At 41.5% G+C, this 27,046-nt stretch overlaps 2 protein-coding genes across 2 annotated transcripts in view; both read left to right on the top strand.

Annotated features, from left to right (window-relative positions):
* Positions 1-636: 636 nt before the first annotated feature.
* Positions 637-27,046, top strand: part of LOC133765873 (arylamine N-acetyltransferase 2-like) — a 79,459-nt gene continuing 53,049 nt past the window's right edge. The window contains exon 1 of the mRNA XM_062199439.1: positions 637-677. The gene's annotated coding sequence lies outside the window, so the exon portion shown is untranslated. The remainder of the gene's footprint in view (positions 678-27,046) is intronic.
* LOC133765874 (arylamine N-acetyltransferase 2) lies at positions 649-26,247 on the top strand. Its single transcript, XM_062199441.1, has 2 exons — positions 649-677; positions 25,350-26,247. Exon 2 carries the CDS (start codon positions 25,356-25,358, stop codon positions 26,226-26,228), a length of 873 nt encoding a protein of 290 aa, XP_062055425.1. The 5' UTR covers positions 649-677; positions 25,350-25,355; the 3' UTR covers positions 26,229-26,247.

Raw genomic sequence — 27,046 nt, 5'->3', positions numbered from 1 at the left:
AATGGTTATGTAGTCTGATTGGCAGGTGGGCGTAGAGGTGGGGTCAGATAGGGACATGAGATCACACGGGGACATGGTGAAGGAGTGGTCTTCCAGCTCACAAACCTTATCAGTTTTATCCTATCTGCCTGCCTACATCAGCATGATGTTAATTCATGTTAATTCAACACAGTATACAGTATCTTGAGCAGAGAGGCAAATAGGAGTGAGGACTAGGGATAAAAGGAGACCCTATAGAAACTGATGAAGAAAGTATCACAAACTGGGAGTGGGATTAAAACCGCGCACCTTCTTCTTTGTTCTCTTCTACATTTCTGGATCTGCTTTTCCTGGACCTTATCCAGCTCTCACCTCCACTTCTCTCGATGTGGGAAATCTGACTTCAAGTTCCCAGACAGCAGGAACCCTGTGCAACACAAAGCCACGGCCCTCAGCCTTGGAGAGTGGACCAGCAGACAGTGCTTGTAACTCTCCACATTTTAGTGAAAAGAGCTGACCCAGAGGTCCACTTGGGCAACCAGAGGCCCTGTGACTACATTTCCCAAGTTCACAGTGCTGACTCTTACTGGATTAGGAGGTGGGGAGATATGGAACATAATAAAAGAAAGTCCTCTACAGATTTGAAAGTGAAAGAGTAGCATTCAGCCTGGTTCCTGATCGCAGGTCCTGGAAACCTGGTAAGTGGAGCTCCGTGGCTGCAGGCTTATGAGATCTGGGTTTAATTCTATCTTACATGTGAGTCCAGAGGCCAGATTGTTCACTTTACCAGAACTTCAGGTCTAAGGCTGTTCAGAAAGTATGCGTGGTCCATATTTGGAGGGCCATGCCATAATTATTATACAGCGTAGTGATGAATTTGAAAGATTCTTCCTTCAACCCCCGGGCTGAGCCAAGCCATGCCACATTCAAGCTGTGAGAACATGAACAAATCATTTAGCTTTTAAAAACTCTATTTGCCATGAGCAAAATGGAGCTAGTTACAGTACCTACTTAAAAGGTTTGCAATAGGGATTAAATATGAGTATTAGGAGATAACTAGTGTGTTTCAAGGAACCTACTTGCCTGGCTTGCCCTCTTGGGTACTTGTAACAGTGCTGTCCACCCTCTTTTTGCCTGACAGGATGCATCCCGAAGGACCATGTCCTACAGGCACTTCCTGCTGAGAAATCCCTAGTGATCCCAAAAGTCTGGGGAGGCTGAATTGTGTGGCCTGAAGGCTGTGTCAAGGGGAATTCCTGAGGATATTTTTCTGCACAAGCAGTCATAGTGGGAGGGTCTCCAGGACAAACAAATGATAATATCAACTATTCCGCCATCTGTCTGGCTGAGGGTGTCCCCCTTCTTATGTGGTCCATAGAAGGGACACTTCCTAGGCCAATGGGGTGTAATGGGCAGTCTCCTCTAGGTGCTTCTCCTGTGCTCTGACATCAGGCCCACCACAAATGGACACTGTTAGCCGTAGCTGACTCAACTCTCTCCCTCACAAGGAACACTCCTGCTGCATCCTGCTCCCAGGCCTATATTGTTGGACCCTTACCTTCTTCAAATGTAGATTTGTTTCCCTTTAGATTTCTTTTCTGACCTCCTACATGTTAATGGACATGGCCTGCCTGGCCACTGCAGGCATTTCCTATCAGCCATGCTGAGACACAGGTCTTCTGCACACTACAGAGAGCTGAATAGGGGCCTTCAGGTATGGCTATCCCAGCCATCCCCAGCCATGGGGATTGTCAAAGTGGAAGGGTCTGGGTGGGGATGTTAATTGAATGAAATGCCAAGCCCTTCACTCTCACATAGGTAAAAGAAGTGAAAAGGGACAAGAGAAGGAAAATACCACACAGACAAAAAGAAAAGCCACTTATTAGCTAAACATACTTCTATTCAGTAATGACAGAAAGCTGTGCAGTAGGAATGAAAGTCAGCTCAGTCTATGGTCGCATTGGTGTTGCTCAGAGTCCTTAAGATACGACGGCAGGATCTCATGGTCCTCCTGCCTCTGCATCAATCTGCTTTGGGGCTCTAGCGTTTTTCCCAATTCATTTCCTTTCTACTTCATTTTATCATAAAGCCAACATGAACATAAAGGCAATCTCAAAAGGGAAAGTCCTTGAGAAATGCAACAACTGCAAACTATCCTGACAAGTGTTTCCTCTGCATTAGTCAATGAAGAAGTAAAAGGTAATGAAAAATAAGTCAAGAGTTCACGATAAAGAATTGCTAGCATTGCCTCTTTGATTACAGAGCAGAGTAGCAAGGTTCTGAGAATTATGGCTATTGAATAAGCAGTTCTGGCTTAAGTGGAAACAGAAATACGAATTTAAAGTTAAATCTGAAGATAGAGAAAATCCAGATTAAAGCATTGGTAGTTCAAGTGGTAGAATTCTGATTCAGTTTTGTCAATATCAGAACTGAGAAAGGTAAACTAGCATATTAACGTTTTAAAGTGTTGATTTAAGTCAACAGCAACTCAAGTATTAAGCAACACCAGACTGCAGGTAATTGTTCAGTGCCCTTCTCTAGGGAGGTGAGAGAGAAACTTTCCTGATATGTTAGCAAAAGCAAGATAAAGGAAATCTATTTGATTGGGTAGAGTGAAAAGTCTCTAGTTAGAGGTTTACTAGTGATTTCTGATGGGCAAAGTCTAGTTTTGATTTACAGTTTACATTGGGAGCCCAAAGTCCTGGAGGCATCAAGCTTACAATCTCTTGCCAGCCTGATTTCTTCTTCCTTATGAAATATTTTATTTCCATGCCAAATGCTCTAGAGGTCTCTTTAATTTTTAATTTCAATAATTGAACATAAATACATGTCACCATCAAGCATGCTGACTCAGACTCCTGGAATCCCATCCTCCTTGCTGTCCAGGTTCAGTTTTTGCTTCACTTCAGGATAATATTTTTTATCTTAATTTTGGTTTTATTTTCTAAAATGGAAAGACATTGATTTCTCTGATTCTTTTTTTTTCATTTTTTAAATGACATCTTTTAAATCATATTATTGTTAGATTTAGGATTTTTTTAGGATTCTGAATAATTGAGGCATGGCCACTTAAAAGCAGAAAAGATTTTGTTGAAAACAGAACAGCATGGTGGAGAGAAAGTTAGGTTGCATCCCACCAGGAGAGCATGTGGTGGTGATCTTACAAAAGATTCAGCTCACCAGGCAGTGGGCAGCTTATTTATGTTGATTGTTGTGCTCAGACCCACGTCTAGTATGATAAGGTGGCTTTGAATGTGCAGAAGACTATCTTGACAGATATTTATCAAAGCCAACAATTTGCAATGTATGCTCTTATCATCTTTTGATGTCCCAGGCAAGCAGGCACCTATAATATCCAGCTCCCTTGCTGATAGCCTGGGGGAGCAGTAGAGGGTGGCCCAAACACCTGGGCCCCTGCACCTCCATGGGAGACCCAGAGGAAGCTCCTGGCTCCTGGCTTCAGATATGCCAGCCCTGGACATTGCAACCATTTGGGAAATGAACAGATGGAAGACCTCTCCATCTGTCTCTCCCTCTCTCTGTCTGTAATTTTGCCCCATTAATTAATAAATGAATGAATTAGTCAATCCTTCAGAATCTTAGGCCTGAAAATTCCATCTTGACATCCTCAGGGTCATTCTTTTTTTTTTTTTTTGAAAGGCAGTGGACAGTGAGAGAGAGAGAGACAAAGAGAAAAGTCTTCCTTTGACGTTGGTTCACCCTCCAATGGCCGCCGCAGCTGGAGCGCTGCGGCCGGCGCACTGCGCTGATCCGAAGGCAGGAGCCAGGTGCTTATCCTGGTCTCCCATGGGGTGCAGGGCCCAAGCACTTGGGCCATCCTCCACTGCACTCCCTGGCCATAGCAGAGAGCTGGCCTGGAAGAGGGGCAACCGGACAGATTCCGGTGCCCCGACCAGGACTAGAACCCGGTGTGCCAGCGCTGCTAGGCGGAGGATTAGCCTGTTGAGCCACGGCGCCGGCCTCTTTTTTTTTTTTTTTAAGAGTTATTTGTTTTACTTAAAAGGCAGAGTTGCAGAGAGGGAGAGGCAGAGGAAGAAAGACAAAGATCTTCCGTCCACTGGTTTACTCCCAAAATGGCAGTGACAGCTGAAGCTGAGCCAGTCAGAAGCCAGAATACAGGAGCCAGGAGCTGCTTCCAAGTTTCCCACATGGTTGCCAGGTCCCAAGGACTTGGGCTATTTTCCACTGCTTTCCCAGGCACATTAACAGGGAGTTGTATCTGAAGTGGAGTAGCCAGGACTCGAACCAGCACCCATATAGGATGCTGCAGCAGTTTAACATGCTATGCCACGACACCAGCCCTCTCAGGATCATTCTTAATTGGGGATCAGTTTGTCAAATGTCAAGTTAACTACTTGTTCCCCAACAGCCTACCAAGTTCTAACAATCATAATGAAGGGCTTTTTGCTCCTCTACATAAAAAATTCAATAAAAAAAGAAAAAAACTAAAACGATCGCAGTTTATTAGGAATATAGGCAACGGCTCCAAACAATATCAGATGAAAAAATTGTCATTTTCATTCATATACAGTCAATTTGAAAAATCTCGTCAAACTTTCTGAGTTCTCTTCAGAAGCACCAAATATTTTTACCTTTGATTTCTTTGACTTCTTCCTATGTCTGGTTGCTTTTCCTTTGTTTTTTTTTTTTTTTTCTTAGAGTGCCGTGGAATGTTCACGCTCAAAAAGCATTTAATTATTAAACATTTCCTTTTCTCCAAATCATGGTTCTCCTCTTTAAACAAGTATTGCAGCTTTATTAAAGAAAGGATACCATTTGTAAAGACTTCAATACTATTTCAAAGGTTAGACTGAAATCTGTCCAAACCTAATGTCCACGGGTAAAACAACTGAACTTGTGATCACTCACACAGAAGACTGATGTGCTAGTCACATAAGCTATTTCTAAGCTCCTCAAACTGGTCCTCAATCAAGAGAAGAACCCATTATAAAAACTACAAGCTCTCTGAGAGTGAGACTATCGGGGTTCACCTTTGCTTGAACTGAAGTCATTACAAATGGTCCTTTCCCAGGTGCTTCTCACCATCTCATTTCCCACCCTCCCCTCCTCAACAAAACAGCAAAGGTTAAAAAAAACTTGAGTGTAGTCCATACTAGTCATTAAAAATCTTTCCTCTTGTAAACACTTCCTAGTAGGATAACAAGATACAGTACTCAAAGATGACTGGTGCAACCTATGATGTTCATAAGAAAAAAAAAGAAAAAAACCTCAAAATAAAAAAGCACGGCAACACCAAACTCTCCTGCAGCCTAAATGTATTATGCAACAGCCCCCATTCCAGATGTTAATCCCCATCTGTGGTGCAGGGATAAAATAAAAACAACATGGGTATAATGCATTCCGCGCTTACACATTTGCGAGCAGCCAACAAATTAAAAGAGGAACCTTGAAAATGACAAACTGTGTAACAGTTCCGACAGAATCACAATTAAAACTTTTCCTTTGGGTAATCTCATCCACAAATCCTCACACATGAGCGTATTAATTTGGGTTTTGAGAGGGTCTCCCAAAGGGGGAACGGGACCTGCATCAGGTGGTTATCTTAGGAATCACTCCTTGTCAGGCACCGACACCAACATCAACATTTCCAAAAGCTGAAAGGCGAGGACAACAATGGGAGTAAATGTAACCCAGACCCAGACCATCCAGGGCGCAAGCCTTCATTCACCCTTCCATCTCCAGAGGCAGGGGCCCCTGAAAAGCTTCATAACGGTCAGATTAAAAAAGAGAGAGAGAGAGAACAAAACTGCAACGACCTGAATTCTAGAGGAGGGAGGATCTGTACAGCACCGATTCCAAAAGTAGTTACAGAAACGCTCAGAGCATCTCTGTGGGGACCACCTGCTTGGCTGGCCCGGAGGCTTAAGTTCCACACCTCATCAGGTCCGCCTCCCATGCTTTCAGGGCACTCAGAGAAAACCCACGGCCGCCGGGTGGGCAAAGAGAGAGGAGGGGCTCCGCAGGCGGCAACTGCGAGGCGGAAAGCAACTGAAGCGAGCGGGGAAGGAGAAGCAGGCATTCCCCCAGACAAAACGGTGGCGCTGCCGCGGAGGCCGGCGCACCTGGAGGCGCCACACGCCTCGGCGGGCCCCTGCCGGCCGACGCCAGCTGGACGCGCGCCCCAGGCCCGTAGGGAGTCTGCAGGGGCCTCCTGCCGCCCGCCATCCGCGTCTTGGCCCGGGGAGGCCGCCAGGACGAAGCCAGCAGCGGCCGGGTCCCGGCCGCAGCACCCTGTGCCTGACACCGCGGCCCCCGCCAGGACACGCCGCGTAATGGCTTTATCTTTCCATCAGCCTTTATGATGAATGTCCAAATTTCCCATTGCACGAGTAATGTGATATTGTGCTGTAACTACACACTCCTTTCTGATTATCATGACTTATGTGTTAGCTTTGCTTGATGTCTGGAATAGTTAACATCATGAAGCTATTATTTTATCTGCTTATTTAGTTTTTATTGAGTTAGTTTCACACGTTTACTGTTCCACATACCTATAAAGAAATTCTTTCTATTCAGATTATTTTTCTATTTGAATTGTATTTATTTTACTACAAGTAAATCTTTGCATTTTAAGTTTTTAAAATACTTTTGGTAATATAAAGATAATGGTTTCATATATTTCATAGACACAAATAAAAGGAGACAACCATACTTTCCTCTTTCTGTCTCTCCTTCCCTCATCCCCCTCTTCCTTCCTTCCTTTTCTTTAATGTTTGCAAAGAGATCATTTCAATACCCCCATAATCACAAGCTAAATGTACCACTAACCAGAATATTCAACAAGTCAAAGGTAGGAAGACCACAGTTCCTTGGAAGTAGAAAAAATGCTAACAACAACAATCATATCACAAGATGTCTTTTGTTTCCTATATATTTTTGGTATTCTATATTAACTTCCACATATTAGAGAAAACATATATTTTCTTTTTGGGACTGGCTTATTTCACTAAGCTTAATGGTTTCCAACTGCATCCATATTGTTACAAAAGATGATTTCATTCTTTTTAATAGCTGGGTAGTTTTCCATAGTGTATATGTACCACATTTTCTTTATCCAGTCGTCAGTTGATGAACATCTGTGTCAATTCCACATCTTAGCTACTGTTAATTGAAATGTAAATAATGTGGGTGTACAAATAACTCTTCCATATGTTGATTTCATTTTGTTTGGGTAAATTCCCAGGAGTGGGATTTTTGGGTCATTTGGTAGATCAATTTTCAGATTTCTGAGGAATCTCCATACTGTTTCCATAATGGTTGTATTAGTTTACATTCCCAGCAACAGCAGATTAGGGTACCTTTTTTCCACCTCCTCACCAGCATTTATTATTTTATTTTTTTTTTTTTTTGGATGATAGCCATTCTCATTGTGGTATGGTGAAGCCTCATTGTGGTTTTGATCTACATTTCCCTGATTACTAGTGATCCTGAGCATTATTTCATGTGCCTGTTGATCATTTGAATTTCCTCTTTTAAAAATGTCTGTTCAAGTCCTTGTCTTGACTGTTGAGGAATAGGTTTGGTTTTCATACTATTTGTTGAACTCTTTACTTAACATAGAGTTCAACATCTGTGTATAAAGTCAATTGAAAATAGATCCCAATACATAGTAATAGTCAAAACCAGAGAGGGAGAAGAAAAAGGGATTGGAAATATGGATAGGAAAGTGGACGTGATGGGAAGAATCACCATGTTCCTGAAGTTGTAATTATGAAGTGTATGATGCTTGTAACTGTATCGCTGTATAGTTCTGCATACAAATATGGAATTACTTCTAAGGGTACATTTTAAAACTTGACATGAGACCCCAAATCCCCTTAAGTCAGGTAGTAAAAATGCAATCTTTTTTAAAAGATTTTATTTATTTATTTATTTGAGAGGTAGAATTACAGAGAGAGCCACAGAGAGAAAAGCCTTCCATCCTCTGGTTCACTCGCCAAATGGCTGCAATGGCCAGAGTTTTTCCCATTCAAAGCCAGGAGCCAGGAGATTCTTTCCAGTCTCCTATGGCAGGTGCAGGGACCCAGGCACCCAGGCCATGTTCCACTGCTTTCCCACGCCATAGCAGAGAGCTGGATTGGAAGACAGAAGGCAGGACTAAAACCAGTGCCCATATGGAATGCAGGCACTGCAGGTGGAAGATTAACCTACTACACCACAGTGCTGACCCCAAAAATACCAACTTAAGTGTTAAAGCGATCACATGGCTACATTTAAGGGTTTGGTAATGATAAGAGATAGAATTAAAAAGGAGGGAATGCTCCAACATGGGAAGCAATTCGCACAGCAAACACATAGAATGACAATTGCTTTAACTTGCACTCTGATCTGTGAATTAACCTTTAATGCATTCCAGTCTGGCTGAAAATCCCATAAGGCATGGAAAACCAAAACATTATTGCAAAAAATTTCCTACATGAAGGACCTCAGTGGGTAAGACTCCAATGGAAAGAAGTGGCCATCACAAAGGATGTACTTTTCTCTGAAGGGAGGAGAGAACTTACACTTTGCTTATGGCCTTGTCTCAATACACATGGAATTTATGGATTCAAAAGGTTTCCATAGCCTAGGCATCTCATATCAAGAGTAACAGGCAATCACTGACGTCATACATGAGAGTGTTAATTGTTGAATTAACAAGAGTTGCTGTGCACTAAATTTCCACAGAGTACCTCTGTCCTCAAAGAGTTGTATTATAATTAGTTTAAGTATTCCCAAAAGATGTGTCTCTACTGTTGAGGAACAGTTTTTTTGTTTTATTTTGTTTTTTGTTTTTGTTTTTGTTTTTCAATTCAGATTGTTGAACTCTTTACTTAGTATAGAGTTGGTCTTCTATGTATAAAGTTAACGGAAAATAGATCTTAGTGGAGAATGGAACTGGGAATGGGGGAGGGAAGAGGAAAAAGGGTGGGAGAGTAGGTGGGAGGGAGGGTATGGTGGGAAGAATCACTGGATTTTTAAAGTTATACTTATGGAATGCATAAAATCTGTATTTCTTAAATAAAAAGCTTCTTTGGGCAGAAATAAATTTTTTAAAAAATGCCTGTTAAATCCTTGGCACATTTTTTAACTGGATTGTTTGTGTTTTCATTGTTGAGTTTCTTGAGTTCTTTATAGATAGAGCTCTTTATACCATCCATATTAGTCCTTTATCAGCTGCATAGGTTCAAGTATTTTCTCCTATTCTGTCAGTTGCCTTTTCACTTTGTTCAGTGGTTCCTTTGCCATTCAGAAGCTTCTTAGCTTGATGTAATCCCATAATTTTGCTTTGCTTGCCTGTGCTTCTGAGGCCATTTCCAAGAAGTCTTGGCCTATACCAACATCTTGCAGAGCTTCTCTAATGGTAATTTGAAGGTATCAGGCCATATATTTCGAACTTTGGTTCATTGTGAGCTGAATTTTGTAAGGTAGGGGTTGTTTCATACTTTTCTATTCATAGATCTAATTTTCCAAGTACCATTTGTTGAGGAAACTGTCCTTTCTCAAAGGACTGATTTTAGCTCATTTTTCAAAGATGAATTTGTGGTAGCTGTGTGGATTAATTTCTGGGGTTCCTACTCTGTTCCATTGATCTACAAGTCTATTCTTGTGCCAGTAGCAGGCAATTTTGACTATAATTGCCCTGCAATATGCTTTGAAATCTGATATTGTGATGCCTCCTGTTTGTTTTGTTGTTTAAGATTCATTAGCTATTAAGAATCCCTGATTTTTCCATATTGGTTTTAGTACAATTTTTTCTAGATCTGAGAAGAATATCCTTGATGTTTTGATTGGGATTGCAATGAATCTGTAAATTGCTTTGGGTATTATGGACATTTTCATGATATTATCTTCCAATCCACAAGCATGGAAAATTATTTCATTTTTTGAGTCTTCTATATTTTCTCTAAAGGTTTGTAAATTTCATTGTAGAAATCTTTCCTGTTCTTGGTTAAATTTTCCTAGATATTTAAATTTTTTGTAGCTATTGTGAGTGGTATTGATCATACTAAGCCATGGCATTGTTTGTGTGTACAAAAGCTATTGATTTTTGTGCATTGATTTTTTTCTCTTTAATTTTTTTAATTTAACATAAACAAGTTTAATGTAATTCACATGCATAGGCAGTTTAGGAACATACTGATACTTCCTACCATAACCTCCCTCTCTCTCATGCTCCCACCCTTCTTCCACCTTCTCTTATTTTCTCTTAATATTTACATTAATCTGCCTTCAGTTTCCTTACTTCTCATAATATTTTTTTAAAGGGAAAGGGTTTATTGGGGAACACCCAACAGACTGGAGTGAAGGGGTGGCAAAGGGAAAGAGAGAGAAAGAGAATATAAGAAAGAAATAGAGAGGAGAGGAGCTAGCAAAGATAGAAGAGAGATGAGAGGAACCGAGAGAGAGAGAGCCAAGAGACCAGAGGAGGAGGCTACATAGAAGAACCAAGAGAGCGCAGGAGAGAAGGGCCAAGAGAGAAGAACCAAGAGAGCATGTGTGCAGGAACAGGCCCTTTTAAAACTGCCCGAGGGTGGGTAGGGAAGCAGGAGCAGCGAATCTCATTAGGATGGGGGTGGAGTTTGACCACAGAGGTTGGGCCATGTGGCCACCTGGCTAAAACTGTGCCAGTTTCCGAACATTCACCCCTTTTGTTTTTTATAAATCAGGGTTTGTATGGGATTATATTAGTCCCAAAAGTCCAGGAGGGGTAGAGGGACGATGATGTGTCTTTAGAGTTACTTCCAGCTGACATGGGATGATGAGGTACTCTTCGCTGGCATAGGGCAATATCTCAAGCTGCTGTCTCCTTTGTGGGGAGCTGAGTATATCCTTGTAGCAGCATTTGGTTGACAGACTGTTTGCTGAAGGCCTTGGTTCATTCCATTATCACCTACTGTAAACACTTAGACACTGTAGTATAAAAGATAGGGTGATAATAGTAACCAATGATCCTAAGAGTAGCATAACCAGGTAATGAGAGGATTTTATAGAGAGGAAATGGGGGTGGTGGTATCTGGACCCTTGTAGGGATAGTTTGATGTGTGGCTTAAAGCTGATCACAGCCAAGACTGGGAGAAAAGACACTCATTTCTTGTGGGTAAAGGGGTTTGTCTGTAGAGAAATCCTGAACAGTCATACAACATTAAGTGAGGGAGAGGACCATCAGGACACACAGGTTGGGAGTACAGCCATTGGTAGTATAGGTTATGATTACAAAGGAATGAGGTTCAAGTGGGCTAGATACAAAGGACAAAGTTGTTATTAGAGAAGCTAAGGTGCTGTTTAAGCTACAAATAAGTTTTCTGATTGAGAGGTAAATAGAACCTGACAGAAGGGCCTTGATAATAATCTGGTGGGCTTTGAGGCCTTGTAAATTATGAGGTCCAGGCTTACCTGTCTCTTCATAGGATACATCCTAAGGGAGGTGTGAACCTCCTTGGGAAGGCACTCTGTTGACTTTCATTATTTAGCTGGCCTGGGAGGAGAGCTGGCCAGGTAAAGGCAGGTGGCATTTCTAACAGGAAATTTACAGTTCTGTCTGCAATGTTACTGACCCCGCTTGGCCATTTCCTCAGCTGCGGTGGTCACTTTGGAAGCTGGGCTGAGTGAAGGGCTTTTCAGCTTAGAGCCAGTAAGATCTGTGGCTCTGACCTGGGCATCCTTCGACTCCAGGGCAGGTCCATTTCCAGTGATCCAACTCTTGGCATAGCTGCCAGGGCTCTTCACAAGCTGACTTCTGCTGAAGCCCAGGCTTACTACATTGAAAGCCACTGCAATGGACTGGCCTGTTTGATCTCCTTGAGGGCAGATCACTGTACAGATCAGCCATTAATAGGTCTGCCACCCATCTTTCCTTTCTTCTGATGTCTAGCTTTCTCTTCCTCCTGGTTTTTGTTAAAGCAGACCAGAGGATGCAAGTCAAGGGAGTGCTCATGTCCCATCTCTAATCTTTGTGGCCTAAACTAGAAACCTACAGTCACAGGCATGTTCTGTAGTAGTTTTTCTAAGGTAGACAATGCCCATGAGGAAAACTATATTCTCACGTTAAAATTTTCTTTCCTTTTGTTTGGTCTGAAAGGGAAGTTTTTCCAGTTTAATGTTTACCTCACTGATGGCAAAGTAAATCTAGCTATGAAATTATAATTTAAGCTTTCATTTTGGATACACTATTACAAAAAATGTTAGCTATCCCTTTTATAAGATCTAAAAATCAAATTGGAGAGTCCTACAGAATAGAATCAGTTTCCTACCTTGAAGAGAATAGAGAAATGAGAGAACAAGTTGGGCTCAGAATAGAGAAATGGGGGTTGCCAGTCCCAGATCGCTTACTGACAATAGCAATATCACATGAAAACTTAGCAAACAGTTTCAACCATTAGATAACAACTTAAGAAAACATTTACCAGAAGGTCCAATGCCTTCTATAAATTTTAAGAATCATGTATTTGGAAACATCTCTTAAATATCTAACATGGTGTAACTTGTTTAACCAGTAAACTTAAGCACAAACATGTAAAATGTTTTTACCTTCTTTCTACCAACAAGTTTAAAACATCTGATACAGAGATTCAGGTCACATGAATTAAAATATATCTTTGAATAATTTCAGCTGTTTAAATTTATGGACAATCTTTTATCTATAAGCCAACCAAAATAAAACTTTTAATAAATTAGACATACATAGACACATAATATGTATACACATATAACATAATAGACCAATATAGCAGTTTTAATAGCTTTTTTTAAAAATCTAACTCCTGTTTGTAAATTACTAATTGATTTGTATTACTTTTTGTTTTTAGTAAACTCAGTTAACCATACTTTCTCTCTGTTGGTACCTTTAATACATTATTGGCTTCATCAGCCATCCCAAAGTACTGAATCCAATAGAAGTGGCTGGAAAAAGTCCATAGGAACCTATAGGAGGACAGCTAAACACAGCACCAACAATGCTTTAGTTTTATGAGCAGCAAATCTGATATATAAAACTGTGGATGACAAGACTCTAAGTTGCCACATTTAAAATTATAAACTCATTAACCAACAAGAGGCACTTGCTTACTTCACAGTATTTTTGAAAGCACCTGTAGGATTTAACCCTTTAGGCCCCTGGGGCTTTTTCATTAAGATAATTATTATGTCTAGTAACACAAGATCATTAGACTTCTTAATTTTTAGACATTTGTGGCAGTAGCATTTTATATTAGAGACTTAAAATTTAGCACCACTTCACATCTTGACAGTACTTCTAATATAATCCAAATAGCCTGATTAGTTGGTGTCTCTACAAGATGAGAGACATGTATGTCCTTCGATTTTTTCAGTTGGGCCCGAACCGGAAAAACCGAAGTCCAAAATTTACTGGAAATTTCAGAGTCCAAATTGTTTGAAACTTTGATTTTTTGAATGCCTGTCAAGAATGCCAAGAAGGCTCAAAATCCAAAATATCTGGTTGAAATAGAATTTCTTAAAACAATGACATAATAAAGACCGAATTTGATCATTGTTACAAGATGATTATTTAAATGTTTGAAACCAAGCACATAAATAACCCATAGCTCTTAATAAAATTTAGCTGTTTTTAAGCAATTAGAATTTAACAGATACATCAAGAGAACATAATATATTACTTTAACTCATTGCTTTAACAGAGAATCAGATTTTAACTTTACAGTAAAGAGGAATAGATTAGTATACTTGTGATTTTTTCATCTGCCAATGTCCTTGATTTACATTTTAAAATAATCTGCTCAACATTTCCAGAATAAGATTAAGGTAACCCATCAAATTTTAGTCTGAGTTACTTTAAACAGTGTTGAACTATTTTCATAGACAGTTTATAAACTAACCCAAATAGTTTTTTATAGAATATACCATGTTGAGTATACAAAGTTTACATTTAGACACATTTATTTCATTCGCCTTTACCCAATTTAAATTAGCAGTTACACCTAAATGACTTAGGATGCTGATATATTTTTATCTGAATTTAATTGAAATTAAAATTGCATTTATCTAAGACAAGTGATGTTGCCATTGATTTCTCAACTATGTTGCAGTGGATTCATTTCTGAGAGGAGCAGCATGGTGGGGGCAAGAGGTACGGAGTCAACACACAGACTCCTGGAGTTGGGTGAAAGCAGGCCTGAGGCGAGCAGCCCACAGACTCGTTTATTACAGTTGGAAATACATCTTATATAGCCAAGACCAGCCAATCTGGTCAAGGGGCGGTCTATGCCTCAGCCAATCACAGCCTGTTGCCAGGCAGGCTCTATTGCCGGGTGGGTTTCAAAGCCATTCCTGAGTAACTGATGCTCGCTTGCCAATGGCCACCTTGGCATGGCCTTCTCATTCCACCACATTTCCCCCTTTTCATTTATTTTTGAACAATGGGAGGCATGATTCTTGGCCATACCATTGTTGACCCCGTTTCCATGTGGTCTCCGTACGCAGCTGTGCCTGTCTTGGGTTGTCCCCCAGGGGATCTTACCCATCATTGACTAACCAGCACTCAAATTGAAACACCACAGGATTGCTTGCTCAGATAGGGGTAGGAATGAGGAATAATGGTTATCAGGAATGGCATGACCACAACAGGCTGTGGGCCATTTGAGTGGCTGAACAGAGCTAGTGGGGTACACAACAGTAACAGATATGGCTTTGGGCAGTTTCTCAGGGTAGGATGATAGGACAGGTGTGTCTGCTAACAAGGCGGAGTCTCGGTCTTGTTCAGCTGGTTCTGGTTGGCTGTCAGTTGCAGGCTTGATGTTTCTGGCTGGTACCCAAATGGGCTGTTCCGCATTCTCTGGAAAGACACAAGCATATCCTCGACCTTTGGTTAACAGAAGCCATTTTACAGGCATTGGAATCCAGGGCCTGGTTTTGCGTTCACTTTGACATTAATGGCAAATATGAAGGTGGCATGGGGTCTAACAGCTGCCCTAAGAGCTTGTGGTACCTGAGTACTGCCACAAACGTGGGGATCCTCACTGGGTGCGGATGGGATGACCTCGCATGAGTTATTGTCTAGAGGTCCTCTTAGTTCATCCCACAGGTATGTGGGGGGTGGCTGACTAGGTGTTGCTACATTGTTTGCTACATTATTTTTTTCACTGTCAGAACACTCTCTCCCTAAGTCATCAACCATTGTCTGTGAGACAGGGACCTGGAGTGACAGGCTCTTATCACTCACAGATTCACTATGTTTGATAATCTGCACAGGATTCTGAGAGGGGGGTATCTTTCCCATGTCTGAGCGCTGAAGAGTGGCACAGCACGCCAACTCTAGCCAAAGGAAAGACACGTACAGCACTGCTGCCATAACAAAGCAAATTCCTAGCGCCTCAGCTGTTGATGACATTTTGCAGGAAGTTTCCCTACGTTAGACAAACAGATAGTGGTATATCAGATCGTAAGTATGTCCTGTGCTTAGTGGGGAACTTCCTTGATTCGTTAGGTCAAGGCCGTATGCCCACACGGTGTCTCCAGAGCGTCACCTCTCTCGAGTGAGGGAAGATGACTTGGTTCTGAATTCTGGGATGATCAGTCCCTTATGTGAATTTGCCGGGCGAACCGAAAGTAAAAGGAGGAGCCGAGAAGTGACGTACGCTTCTGGGCGGTGTGTGCTAACCTGGGGTCACTTAGACCAAAGACAAGGACAAGGAAAGGGTTGTAGGAGGGGGTTCTGTGCTCACCTTCACAGAACCGAACAGCACACAAAACACCGAGGGGCCTGCTTGCCGAAATCTAGGGGGGACCTCGCCGAGTCCGACACATTGTCTTTCTCTCAGTCACGTTAGCACACCAGATGTATCAGTTGATTTCTTTCCTGGCCCCATGTTGGGCACCAGATGTTGCCATTGATTTCTCAACAATGTTGCAGTGGATTCGTTCTGAGAGGAGCAGCATGGTGGGGGAAAGAGGCATGGAGTCAACACACAGACTCCGGGAGTCGGGTGAAAGCAGGCCTGAGGCAAGCAGCCCGCAGACTCATTTATTACAGTTGGAAATACATCTAATATGGCCAAGTTCAGCCAATCTGGTCAAGGGGTGGTCTATGCCCCAACCAATCACAGCCTGTTGCCAGGCAGGCTCCTTTGCCAGGTGGGTTTCAAAGCCGTTCCTGAGTAACTGACACTCGCTTGCCAGTGGCCACCTTGGCATGGCCTTCTCATTCCACCACAAAGTACTAATTACCCATTGCTGTTTCATTGAGTACTGATTACTCAGAAACCTGTTAAAATAAATTGTAAAATAAGTTCAGCAAGTTACAAAGCAATATTTTTAAAAGCAGTGATCTTCCTAAATTCAAAGAAAAATTAGTTACAGTCGCTTTTTTTCCCTAAGAATACCTTAGGCCCATGACATCATAATCTATCAGCCATGTGGCACGGCTTCTGAAGAAAAACTTAAGGCAGCTGTCCCAGTTTCCAAACCTGATTTTACTGTCTGCCTTGCTCATGAGCCATCAGAAGGGGGGGGGGATACCTAGTTTGATTCTCCATAAGCAGGGAATCCAAAAGGATGGGACTACCATTCCCTTGCTATTCTTATGGTAAGACTGGGACAAGAGAGGGGCAAAAGACCAGTTGCAAACCATGGAGACCGCCATTCCCAAACTGATAAGACAGAGATAGTAGACATTGGGCCAGGACTGGTTCTAAGATAAAGTCCAAATTCCTAGGTGGGAGGGGAAGATACAGTAAGAAAAGGGGTAGGAGCTAGGGAGGAAGTACAGGCAGGTAGAGAATGGCTTTGAGGATTAGATGAGCAAGGGGCTTGAGATAGGACAGAAGAGGTTGACACGGCCCCCTGGAGTTCAGCAGGAGGGGGAGGTGATGACGCAGCCAGGGCCAGAGCCCACGGTGGATTCTGCAGTTGCCATGTGGGAAATAATGGCACCAGAACTTCAGCAGCTGAGGCCTCAGGAGGGGGCTGAGCCAGTGCCTGTAGATTGGAGCAATAAGGGGGAGGTTCATCTGCCAGATCAAAGGAGGCTGTGGTAGTGGCAGTAACAGGATTAGAGATAGACAAGGGAAGGTTTAGTTTGAAGATAGGAAAAAGCTTGAACATATGGAATCTCCTTCCATTTTCCCAAATGCTCACGGAAGTGATAATGATGCTATCAGGGTCAAACTACTCCGACTTCTGATCCCTCAGGGGCCACTTTGGAGCCAATTTGAGAGGGACCATCAGAAAGAACGTGGTTAGAGAAAAGTTCCCATCTGACCTGTAGTCAGATCCATGGATTGCAAGCGTCCTTGCATCCCGGCTATCACACTAATGAGAGAATATGGGAGCAGAAGGTGGGGTCATCACCCAAGTGCCCACTGGAGCCCAGGGCCTAGCCTGTAAAGAGGCAAACAGAGATTGAGTCGTCACTCACACCCACTGTTGCCCGGACACCGTGTCCATAGAGGCTAAAGGCCTTAAGTAGGAGTTGTGGTGTCTAGCACTACGACTTTAGACTTGAGCAGAAAAGCCTCAGATGATTATAGACGAGAGTAGACCACAACTCAAAGAGTCGCTGTGAAAATTTTCCGTTCCGCGTCTTACCTCAGAATTTGGAAGGCTGATGTGTGGATGGAGATTGCAGAGCGTTCAGTGGCTTGGAAGGAGTTCCAGGGGTGTGCTTTGCAACTGGCAGAAATCCAGGACCCCAGAGCACTGGGGGACGCTGGATTACCAATATGAGGGTATCCGAATCATGGCACCAGTGTTATATATTAATGTTAGCCATCACAAAACACACCGAACACTGGGATAAGGGAAAGGGTTTATTGGGGAACACCCAACAGACCAGAGTGAAGGGGCGGTGAAGGGAAAGAGAGAGAAAGAGAATATAAAAAAGAAACAGAGGAGCTAGCAAGGAGAGAAGAGAGATGAGAGGAGCCAAGAGAGAGAGCCAAGAGACCAGAGGAGGAGGCTAGAGAGAGGAACCAAGAGAGCACAGGAAAGAAGGGCCAAGAGAGCAGAACCAAGAGTTTACTTATCATAATATTAACACCACACTAAGTAAAGAGTTCAATAAATAGTAAGGGAAAAAAACATGCCCTCACAGTAGACACAAGGGTTGTAAATAATCATCAAATCTCAAAATGTGAATTTCATTCCCATACATTACATTTTTGGTGCAACCGGAAACCATTATACTTAGTGAAATAAGCCAGTACCAAAAAGACAAACATTATGGTTCCCCTGATCTGTGATAACTAAGAGAGTAACAAAAATGTGTGTTGATTTTATATCCTGCAAATTTACCAAACTCTCTGATGAGTTCCAATAGTCACTTCATGGAGTCTTTTGGTTCCCCTATGTAGATAGAAACATGAGTCTTCTAATCTGAAATTTCATAGTGTATTTTCATTTTGTTGTCTCATCATATTAATATATTTATAACTCTGTATCCACTTTTATGTGTTTCTTGAATCTAGCATGGCTGGTAGTGAGCTTAGCCTCATCAGTATTTTCAGTGGAGGTAGAGCTGAAGGAATAGGAATTGACAAAACACACATAGCTAGTAGATACTTTCAGATGACTCCATATATTAAGAGCATCACCTTGTTTTTCTACTCTCAAATACCCAATTATGGTTATCACCTAAAGGAAGACCAGGCAGTGCCACTGTGTACTGATCTTTAGTGTTTGGCATGTGTGGTGATAGTGATCAGGGACATGCTCACCACACAGCTAACCCTCCTGGCTTAGTCCATGGAAAATAGTCACTGGTTGGTTGTTTTAGGGTCCCCTCCTATGGCTTCCAGAATCTTCAGGTTAAGGGTCCATTGATGTGGCTCCAGTCTCCTGTTACACTCACTACACACTTCCATCGGTGCCCCTCCCATAGTCCTTTTACTACACAATCAATTCACCTACTTTTGTGATTTTGAGAGATTCTTTTTTTTTTCAGTTTCTTTTTTTTTTTACTTAGTGAATATAAATTTCCAAAGTACAGCTTATGGATTACAAAGGCTTCCCCCCGACACAACTCCCCCCCCCCCCCCCGCAACCCTCCCCTTTCCCACTCGCTCTCCCCCCCATTCCCATCAAGATTCATTTTCAATTCTCTCTATACACAGAAAATCAGTTCAGTATATATATAGATTTCAACAGTTTGCTCTCCCATAGCAACGCAAAGTGAAAAAAATACCATTGGAGTACTAGTTATAGCATTAAATAACAGTGTACATCACATTAATGACCGAGATTCTGCAAAATAATTTTAAAAAAAGATTTATTATTTTTCTATGTAATTTCCAATTTAAAAAACCAAGTTTTTTTTTCATTTTCAATTATCTTTATATACAGGAGATCGCTTCAGTATATACTAAGTAAAGATTTCATCAGTTTGCACCCACATATAACCACAAAGTGTAAGAATATTGTTTCAGTACTAGCTATATCATTACTTCACCTTCAACAACCTATTAAGGACAGATCCCACATGGGACGTACACAGTGACTCCTGATGTTGTTTCAACAATTTAACACTCTTGTTTATGGTGTCAGTAATCTCCCTAGGCTCTAGTCATGAGTTGCCAGGGCTATGGAAGCCTTTAGGGTTCGCCGTCTTCGATCCCATTCCAACAAGGCCATAGTCAAAGTGGAAGTTCTCTCCTCCCTTCAGAGAAAGGCACCTCCTACTTTGATGGCCCCATTCTTTCCACTGGGATCACACTTGCTGAGATCCTTCATTTAGGTCTTCTTCTTCTTCTTCATATTTTTTTTCCCCAGCGTGTCTTGGCTTTCCATGCCTAAAATACTCTCATAGGTTCTTCAGCCAGATCCAATTGCCTTAAGGGCTGATACTGAGGCCAGAGTGCTATTTAGGACATCTGTCATTCTATGAGTCTGCTGTGTCTCCCCCTTCCCATGTTGGATCCTTCTCTCCCCCCCCTTTTTTTTTAATCAGTTAGTATTAGCAGACATTAATCTTGATAATTTCTTTTTTTTTTTTGACAGGCAGAGTGGACAGTGAGAGAGAGAGACAGAGAGAAAGGTCTTCCTTTTGCCGTTGGTTCACCCTCCAATGGCCGCCGCGGTAGCGCGCTGCGGCCGGCGCACCGCGCTGTTCCGATGGCAGGAGCCAGGTGCTTCTCCTGGTCTCCCATGGGGTGCAGGACCCAAGGGCTTGGGCCATCCTCCACTGCACTCCCTAGCCACAGCAGAGAGCTGGCCTGGAAGAGGGGCAACCGGGACAGGATCGGTGCCCCAACCGGGACTAGAACCCGGTGTGCCGGCGCCGCAAGGCGGAGGATTAGCCTGTTGAGCCACGGCGCCGGCCTTGATAATTTCTTATGTTTCAAAAACTACAATCTTTGTTTTAGAGAAAGGTCATGGTGTGTTTTTAAGTCTGTCTTTTCTATTTTTTCTAAGGTTTGGCTTGGAAGAAAAAATACCCCAAGTCACCTGAATTAAAACTGAAGATCAACCTTTTTTCATCTTACTAAGGTAGGCACTGAGTGCATTTCTGTGAGTCATTAGTAGGTGACCTAAGTGTGTTCACTCTGTCTACTTAAGCTGTTTCTTTCAGATATGATAAAGCTGACAGAGAAAGGTATATCCATGCAGAGAGATGATACAAATCACCAATAAAAAGCTAACAATGGTTTCAGTCAGCCATTTTCCTGACAACCATTTTCCAAGTGATTTCAACATTTCAACTTGAAATGGAAGATTTCTTATGATTAGACACAGAATATATAAGTATTACTAAGGTATAACATGTAGCTGGTATCCAAGCCCTTAACAAAAACTGAATTCTTTTGAAGGCACCTGTAGTTACAAAACCTCAACTCAAATTTTTATCTGAGAAAAAAAATCAGAATTAGGGAGAAGAATGTGGAGGAAGATGAAGACAAGAAGAGAGGGGGCAGAGAGAGACAAAACTTGAAAACATAATATAGTATTTAAAAGATGTATAAAGTAAGCTCTAGGGGCCAGTGCTGTAGTGCAGCATGTTAACACCATGGCCAGAAGCATCGGCATCCCATATGGGCGCAAGTTCTAGTCCGTGCTGCTCTACTACCAATCCAGCTCTGTTCTATGGCTTGGGTAAGCAATAGAGGATAGCCCAAGTCCTTAGGCCCCTGCACCCATGTGGGAGACCTGCAAGAAGCTCCTGGCTCCTGGCTTCAGATTGGCACAGCTCTGGCCACTGCAGCCATTTGGGGAGTGAACCATCAGATGGAAAACTCTCTCTCTCTCTCTGCCTCTCCTCTCTCTATGTAACTCTGATGTGCAAATAAATAAATTAAAATTAATAAATAAAATTAAATAAGTTCTCAATTGAAAGGATGATGACCAGGCATATATAAACCACCTTATTTTTTGAGGTGTGCCATCCCTTCTCTTCCTTTTATGCCTGGGGGAAATTCTGGGTTAAGTATTATAGAGGTTTTGGGGCAGTCTGAATGAGTACTAGTTGAAATCCCTTTGCCTGTGTGGTAGAGTTTTAGGGCTTGTCTAAATGTGGAGGAATGACAGCAATGCACTATTAGGATGAGGAAGGCAATTGGTTAGATCCAGGGGAAATATTGGAGGAATCAAGAAGAGAGACTGAAAAAACTGGAAAATTAAAAGAATTGCTGGACCAAATGTAGAGTAGCTGGCACTCAAACCAGGCACCTTGATATTAGATATGGGTACCCTAAGCAGAAACTTACATGCTATATCAAGGCTTGGCCCATATTTTCTTTTTTTGCATTTTTTATTTAGTAAATATAAATTTACAAAGTACAGTTTATGGATTACCATGGCTCCCCCCCCCATAATTTCCCTCCCACTCACACCCCTCCCATCTCCCACTCCCTCTCCCATTCCATTCACATCAAGAATCATTTTCAATTGTCTTTATATACAGAAGATCGATTCAGTATATATTAAGTAAAGATTTTATCAGTTTGCACCCACACAGAATCACAAAGTGTAAAATACTGTTTCAGTACTAGTTATAGCATTACTTCACATTGGACAACACATTAAGGACAGATCCCACATGAGACGTAAGTACATAGTGACTCCTGTTGTTGACTTAACAATTTGACACTCTTGTTTAAGCATCAGTAATCTCCCTAGGCTCTAGTCATGAGTTGCCAAGGCTATGGAAGCCTTCTGAGTTCACCGACTTCGATCTTATTCCAACAGGGTCATAGTCAAAGTAGAAGTTCTCTGCCCCCTTCAGAAAAAGGTACCTCCTTCTTTGATGGTCCCATTCTTTCTTTACACTGGGATCTCACTCACAGAGATCTTTCATTTAGGTCTTCTTTTTTTTTTCCCCCAGAGTGTCTTGGCTTTCCATGCCTGAAATACTCTCATGGGCTCTTCAGCCAGATCCGAATGCCTTAAGGGCTGATTCTGAACCAGAGTGCTGTTTAGGATATCTGTCATTCTATGAGCCTGCTGTGTATCCCACTTCCCATGATGGATCGTTCTCAACCTTTTTGATTCTATCAGTTATTATTAGCAGACACTAGTCTTGTTTGTGTGATCCCTTTGACTCTTAATCCTATCATTATGATCAATTGTGAACTGAAATTGATCACTTGGACTGGTGAAATGGTATTGGTACATGCCACCTTGATGGGATTGTATTGGAATCCCCTGGCACGTTTCTAACTCCACCATCTGGGGCAAGTCCGATTGAGCATGTCCCAAATTGTACATCTCCTCCCTCTCTTATTCCCATGCTTATATTTAACAGGGATCACTTTGCAGTTAAATTTAAACACCTAAGAATAATTGTGTGTTAATTACAGAGTTCAACCAATAGTACTAGAACAAAAAAAAGACTAAAAAAGCTAAAGTATTACATTGTACACCAACAGTAAGGACAAGGGCTGATCAAGTCACTGTTTCTCATAGTGTCCATTTCATTTCAACAGGTTTCCCCTTTGGTGCTCAGTTAGTTGTCACTGATCAGTGAGAACATATGATATTTGTCCATTTGGGACTGGTTTGATTCACTCAGCATAATGTTTTCCAGATTCCTCCATTTTTTTACAAATGACCGGATTTCATTGTTTTTGACTGCTGTAAAGTATTCTATAGAGTACATGTCCCATAATTTCTTTATCCAGTCTACTGTTGATGGGCATTTGGGTTGGTTCCAGGTCTTAGCTATTGTGAATTGAGCTGCAATAAACATTAATGTGCAGATGGCTTTTTTGTTTGCCAATATAATTTCCTTTGGGTAAATTCCAAGGAGTGGGATGGCTGGGTTGAATGGTAGGGTTATATTCAGGTTTCTGAGGAATCTCCAGACTGACTTCCATAGTGGCTTTACCAGTTTGCATTCCCACCAACAGTGGGTTAGTGTCCCTTTTTCCCCACATCCTCTCCAGCATCTATTGTTGGTAGATTTCTGTATGTGAGCCATTCTCAGCGGGGTGAGGTGAAACCTCATTGTGGTTTTGATTTGCATTTCTTTGATTGCTAGTGATCTTGAACATTTTTTCATGTGTCTGTTGGCCATTTGGATTTCCTCTTTGGAAAAATGTCTATTGAGGTCCTAGGCCCATCTCTTAAGTGGGTTGTTGTTTTGATGTTCTGGATTTTCTTGATTTCTTTGTAGATTCTGGTTATCAACCCTTTATCTGTTGCATAGTTTGCAAATATTTTTTCCCATTCTGTCGGTTTCCTATTCACTTTCCTGACTGTTCCTTTGAAGTACAGAAACTGCTCAACTTGATGCAATCCCAAATGTTAATTTTGGCTTTGACTGCCTGTGCCTCTGGGATATTTTCCAAGAAGTCTTTGTCTGTACCTATATCTTACAGGGTTTCTCAAATGCTCTCTAATAATTTGATGGTGTCTGGTCATAGATTTAAGTCTTTAATCCATGTTGAGTGAATTTTTGTGTAAGGTGAAAGATATGGGTCTTGCTTCATGATTCTGCATGTGGAAATCCAATTTTCCCAGCACCATTTATTGAATAGACTGTCCTTATTCCAGGGATTAGTTTTGGATCTTTGATCAAATATAAGTTGGATGTCAATATTTGGGTTGATTTCTGGTGTTTCTATTCTGTTCCATTGGTCTATCCATCTGTTTCTGTACCAGTACCATGCTGTTTTGATTACAACTGTCCTTTAGTATGTCCTGAAATCTGGGATTGTGATGCCTCTGGCTTTGTTTTTGTTGTACAGGATTGCTTTGGCTATTCGAGGTCTTCTGTGTCTCCATATGAATTTCAGCATCATTTTTTCCAGATCTGAGAAGAAGGTCTTCGGTATCTTGATTGGTATTGCATTGAATGTATTGCTTTTGGGAGAATAGACCATTTGATGATATTGATTCTTCCAATCCATGTACTGTACTTGGAAGATTTTTCCATTTTTTTTGTATCCTCTTCTATTTCTTTCTTTAAGGTTTTGTAGTTTTCATCGTAGAGATCTTTAACGTCCTTGGTTAAGTATATTCCAAGGTATTTGATTGTTTTTGTAGCTATTGTGAATGGGATTGATCTTAGAAGTTCTACCTCAGCCGTGGCATTGCCTGTGTATACAAAGGCTGTTGATTTTTGTGCATTGATTTTATATCCTACTATTTTGCCAAACTCTTCTATGAGTTCCAGTAGTCTCTTAGTAGAGTTCTTTGGATCCCCTAAATAAAGAATCATATCATCTGCAAAGAGGGGTAGTTTGAGTTCTTCCTTCCCAATTTGTATCCATTTAACTTCTTTTCCTTGCCTAATAGCTCTGGCTAAAACTTCCAGAACTATATTGAATAGCAGTGGTGAGAGTGGGCATCCCTGTCTGGTACCAGATCTCAGCGGAAATGCTTCCAACTTTTCCCCATTCAATAGGATGTTGGCCGTGGGTTTTTCATAAATTGCTTTGATTGTATTGAGGAATGTTCCTTCCATACCCATTTTGCTTAGAGTTTTCATCATGAAAGGGTGTTGTATTTTATCAAATGTTTTCTGTTTATTTGCTTCAGATAGAGAGACATGTGCACACAATGAAAGAGAGAGAGAAACTCCCACTTCTGGGTTCACTTGGGATTCACTTCCCAAATACCTGAACCAGTCAGGGCTGGGCCAAGATTGGGCTGGGTCTGAACCAAGCAGAAGTCAGAAGTTGGGGGCTCAATCCAGGTCTCACGTATGGGTGGCAGGGACCAATTAGTTGAGCCATCTCCACTGCCTCCCAGGTCTGTAACCTGGGAGCCAGAGATGGCTATTGGACCAGGCACTCCTTTGTGGGACATGTACATCTTACCAGTAGGCCAAACTTCTGCCCCATGTACATATCTAAATATGTTACAGCTATCATTAGCCTACCCTAGGATACCCACCTTCAAAAGTAATACAAGTTGGTTTTGTTCTGTTTTCCTCATCTTAGGGGATCATGGATATTGAAGCATATTATCAAAGAATTGGTTACAAGAACCCTAGGAACAAATTGGACTTGGAATCACTAACAGACATTTTTCAGCACCAGATCCGAACTGTTCCCTATGAGAACCTTAGCCTTCACTGTGGGGAGTCCATGGAGTTGGACTTAGAGGCCATTTTTGATCAAATTGTCAGGAGGAATAGAGGTGGCTGGTGTCTCCAGGTCAACTATCTTCTGTACTGGGCTTTGACTACCATCGGTTTTGAGACCACAATGTTAGGAGGGTTTGTTTATGGCAATCATAATGACAAATACAGCACCGGCATGATTCACCTCCTAATACAGGTGACCATCAATGGCAGGAACTACATTGTCGATGCTGGGTTTGGATGCTCCTCCCAGATGTGGCAGCCTGTGGAGTTAATTTCTGGAAAAGATCAGCCTCAAGTGCCTTCCATATTCCGCTTGAGAGAAGAGGGAGAAACCTGGTATGTGGACCAAATCAGAAGACAGCAACATGTTCCAGACCAAGAATTTCTTAATTCTGAACTCCTGGAAAATAAAATATACCAAAAACTCTACTGCTTTACTCTTCAACCTCGAACAATTGAAGAATTTGAGTCTGCAAACACATATCTTCAAGAATCCCCATCATCTGTGTTTTTGGACAAATCAATTTGTTCCTTGCAGACCCTAGAAGGTGTTCACACTTTAGTGGGCCTCATCCTCAGCTCCAGAACATACAATTATAAGGAAAATACAGATCTGGTAGAATTTAAAGTTCTGACTGAGGAGGAAGTGGAGGAAGTGCTGAAGACTATATTTAATATTTCCTTGGGAAAAAAGCTTGTGTGCAAAAATGGTCATTTGTCTTTCACTATTTAGAATAGGGAGCAAAAATCATCTTCAATCCTAGTACAAGTACTTGAGCTTTTTATTATAAAAATGCTCAAACATGAAAAATCACAGAGAATAGAATAATAAAATCATATGTATTCATCAACCAGATCACCAACTATCCACTGATGACAGATCATATTCTCCCTAGTCTCTTGTTGTCTTAATGAAAATCATAAACATCAAATCATTCACCTATAAAGGTATCAACATATATCATTTGAAACCTTTGTAAAGACTTATAGGAGTACTCCTTTACAAAATTAATAAAGAAGGCATTTCAATAATAGTGTACTGTGACTTAAAATAGGAAATCTCCAAAACTGATTTATGTTGAACTCATACAAAACATTTTCTGGTAACTAAATATAAAGAATATTGGGGAAACGGTTTCCATTAAATTCATCCAGTGTGTATCCAAGGTCCTGGCTTTACAAAATACCACCTTTAGAATTTAGGATTAGCACCATCAAAGAAGTATAAGGTATGATATTCACTCCAAATAACTTAACAGCCCTCAAGACCAGATGTTAAACAATTCACAGCAGGTGATGAGGTGCCCAGAATGTGACACAGTTAATACTTTCTTCCAGGCTATTTTGTAGTCATAGTTCTTCATGTATCACTTTTTTTTCTTTTTTTTAATCTTTTATTTAATAAATATTAACTTCCAAAGTACTGCTTTGGGTTTATAGTGGCTTTTCCCCCCATAACCTCCCTCCTACCCACAAGTATCCCATATCCACACCCTCTCCCATCCCATTCTTCATCAAGATTCATTTTCTTTTTTTATTAGGCAGAGTTAG

This window comes from Lepus europaeus, chromosome 8 (genome assembly GCF_033115175.1).
Source record: "Lepus europaeus isolate LE1 chromosome 8, mLepTim1.pri, whole genome shotgun sequence".
Lineage (NCBI taxonomy): Eukaryota > Metazoa > Chordata > Mammalia > Lagomorpha > Leporidae > Lepus > Lepus europaeus.
Note: the sequence above shows the minus strand (reverse complement) of the source record. Positions and strands in the feature narration are given on the sequence as shown.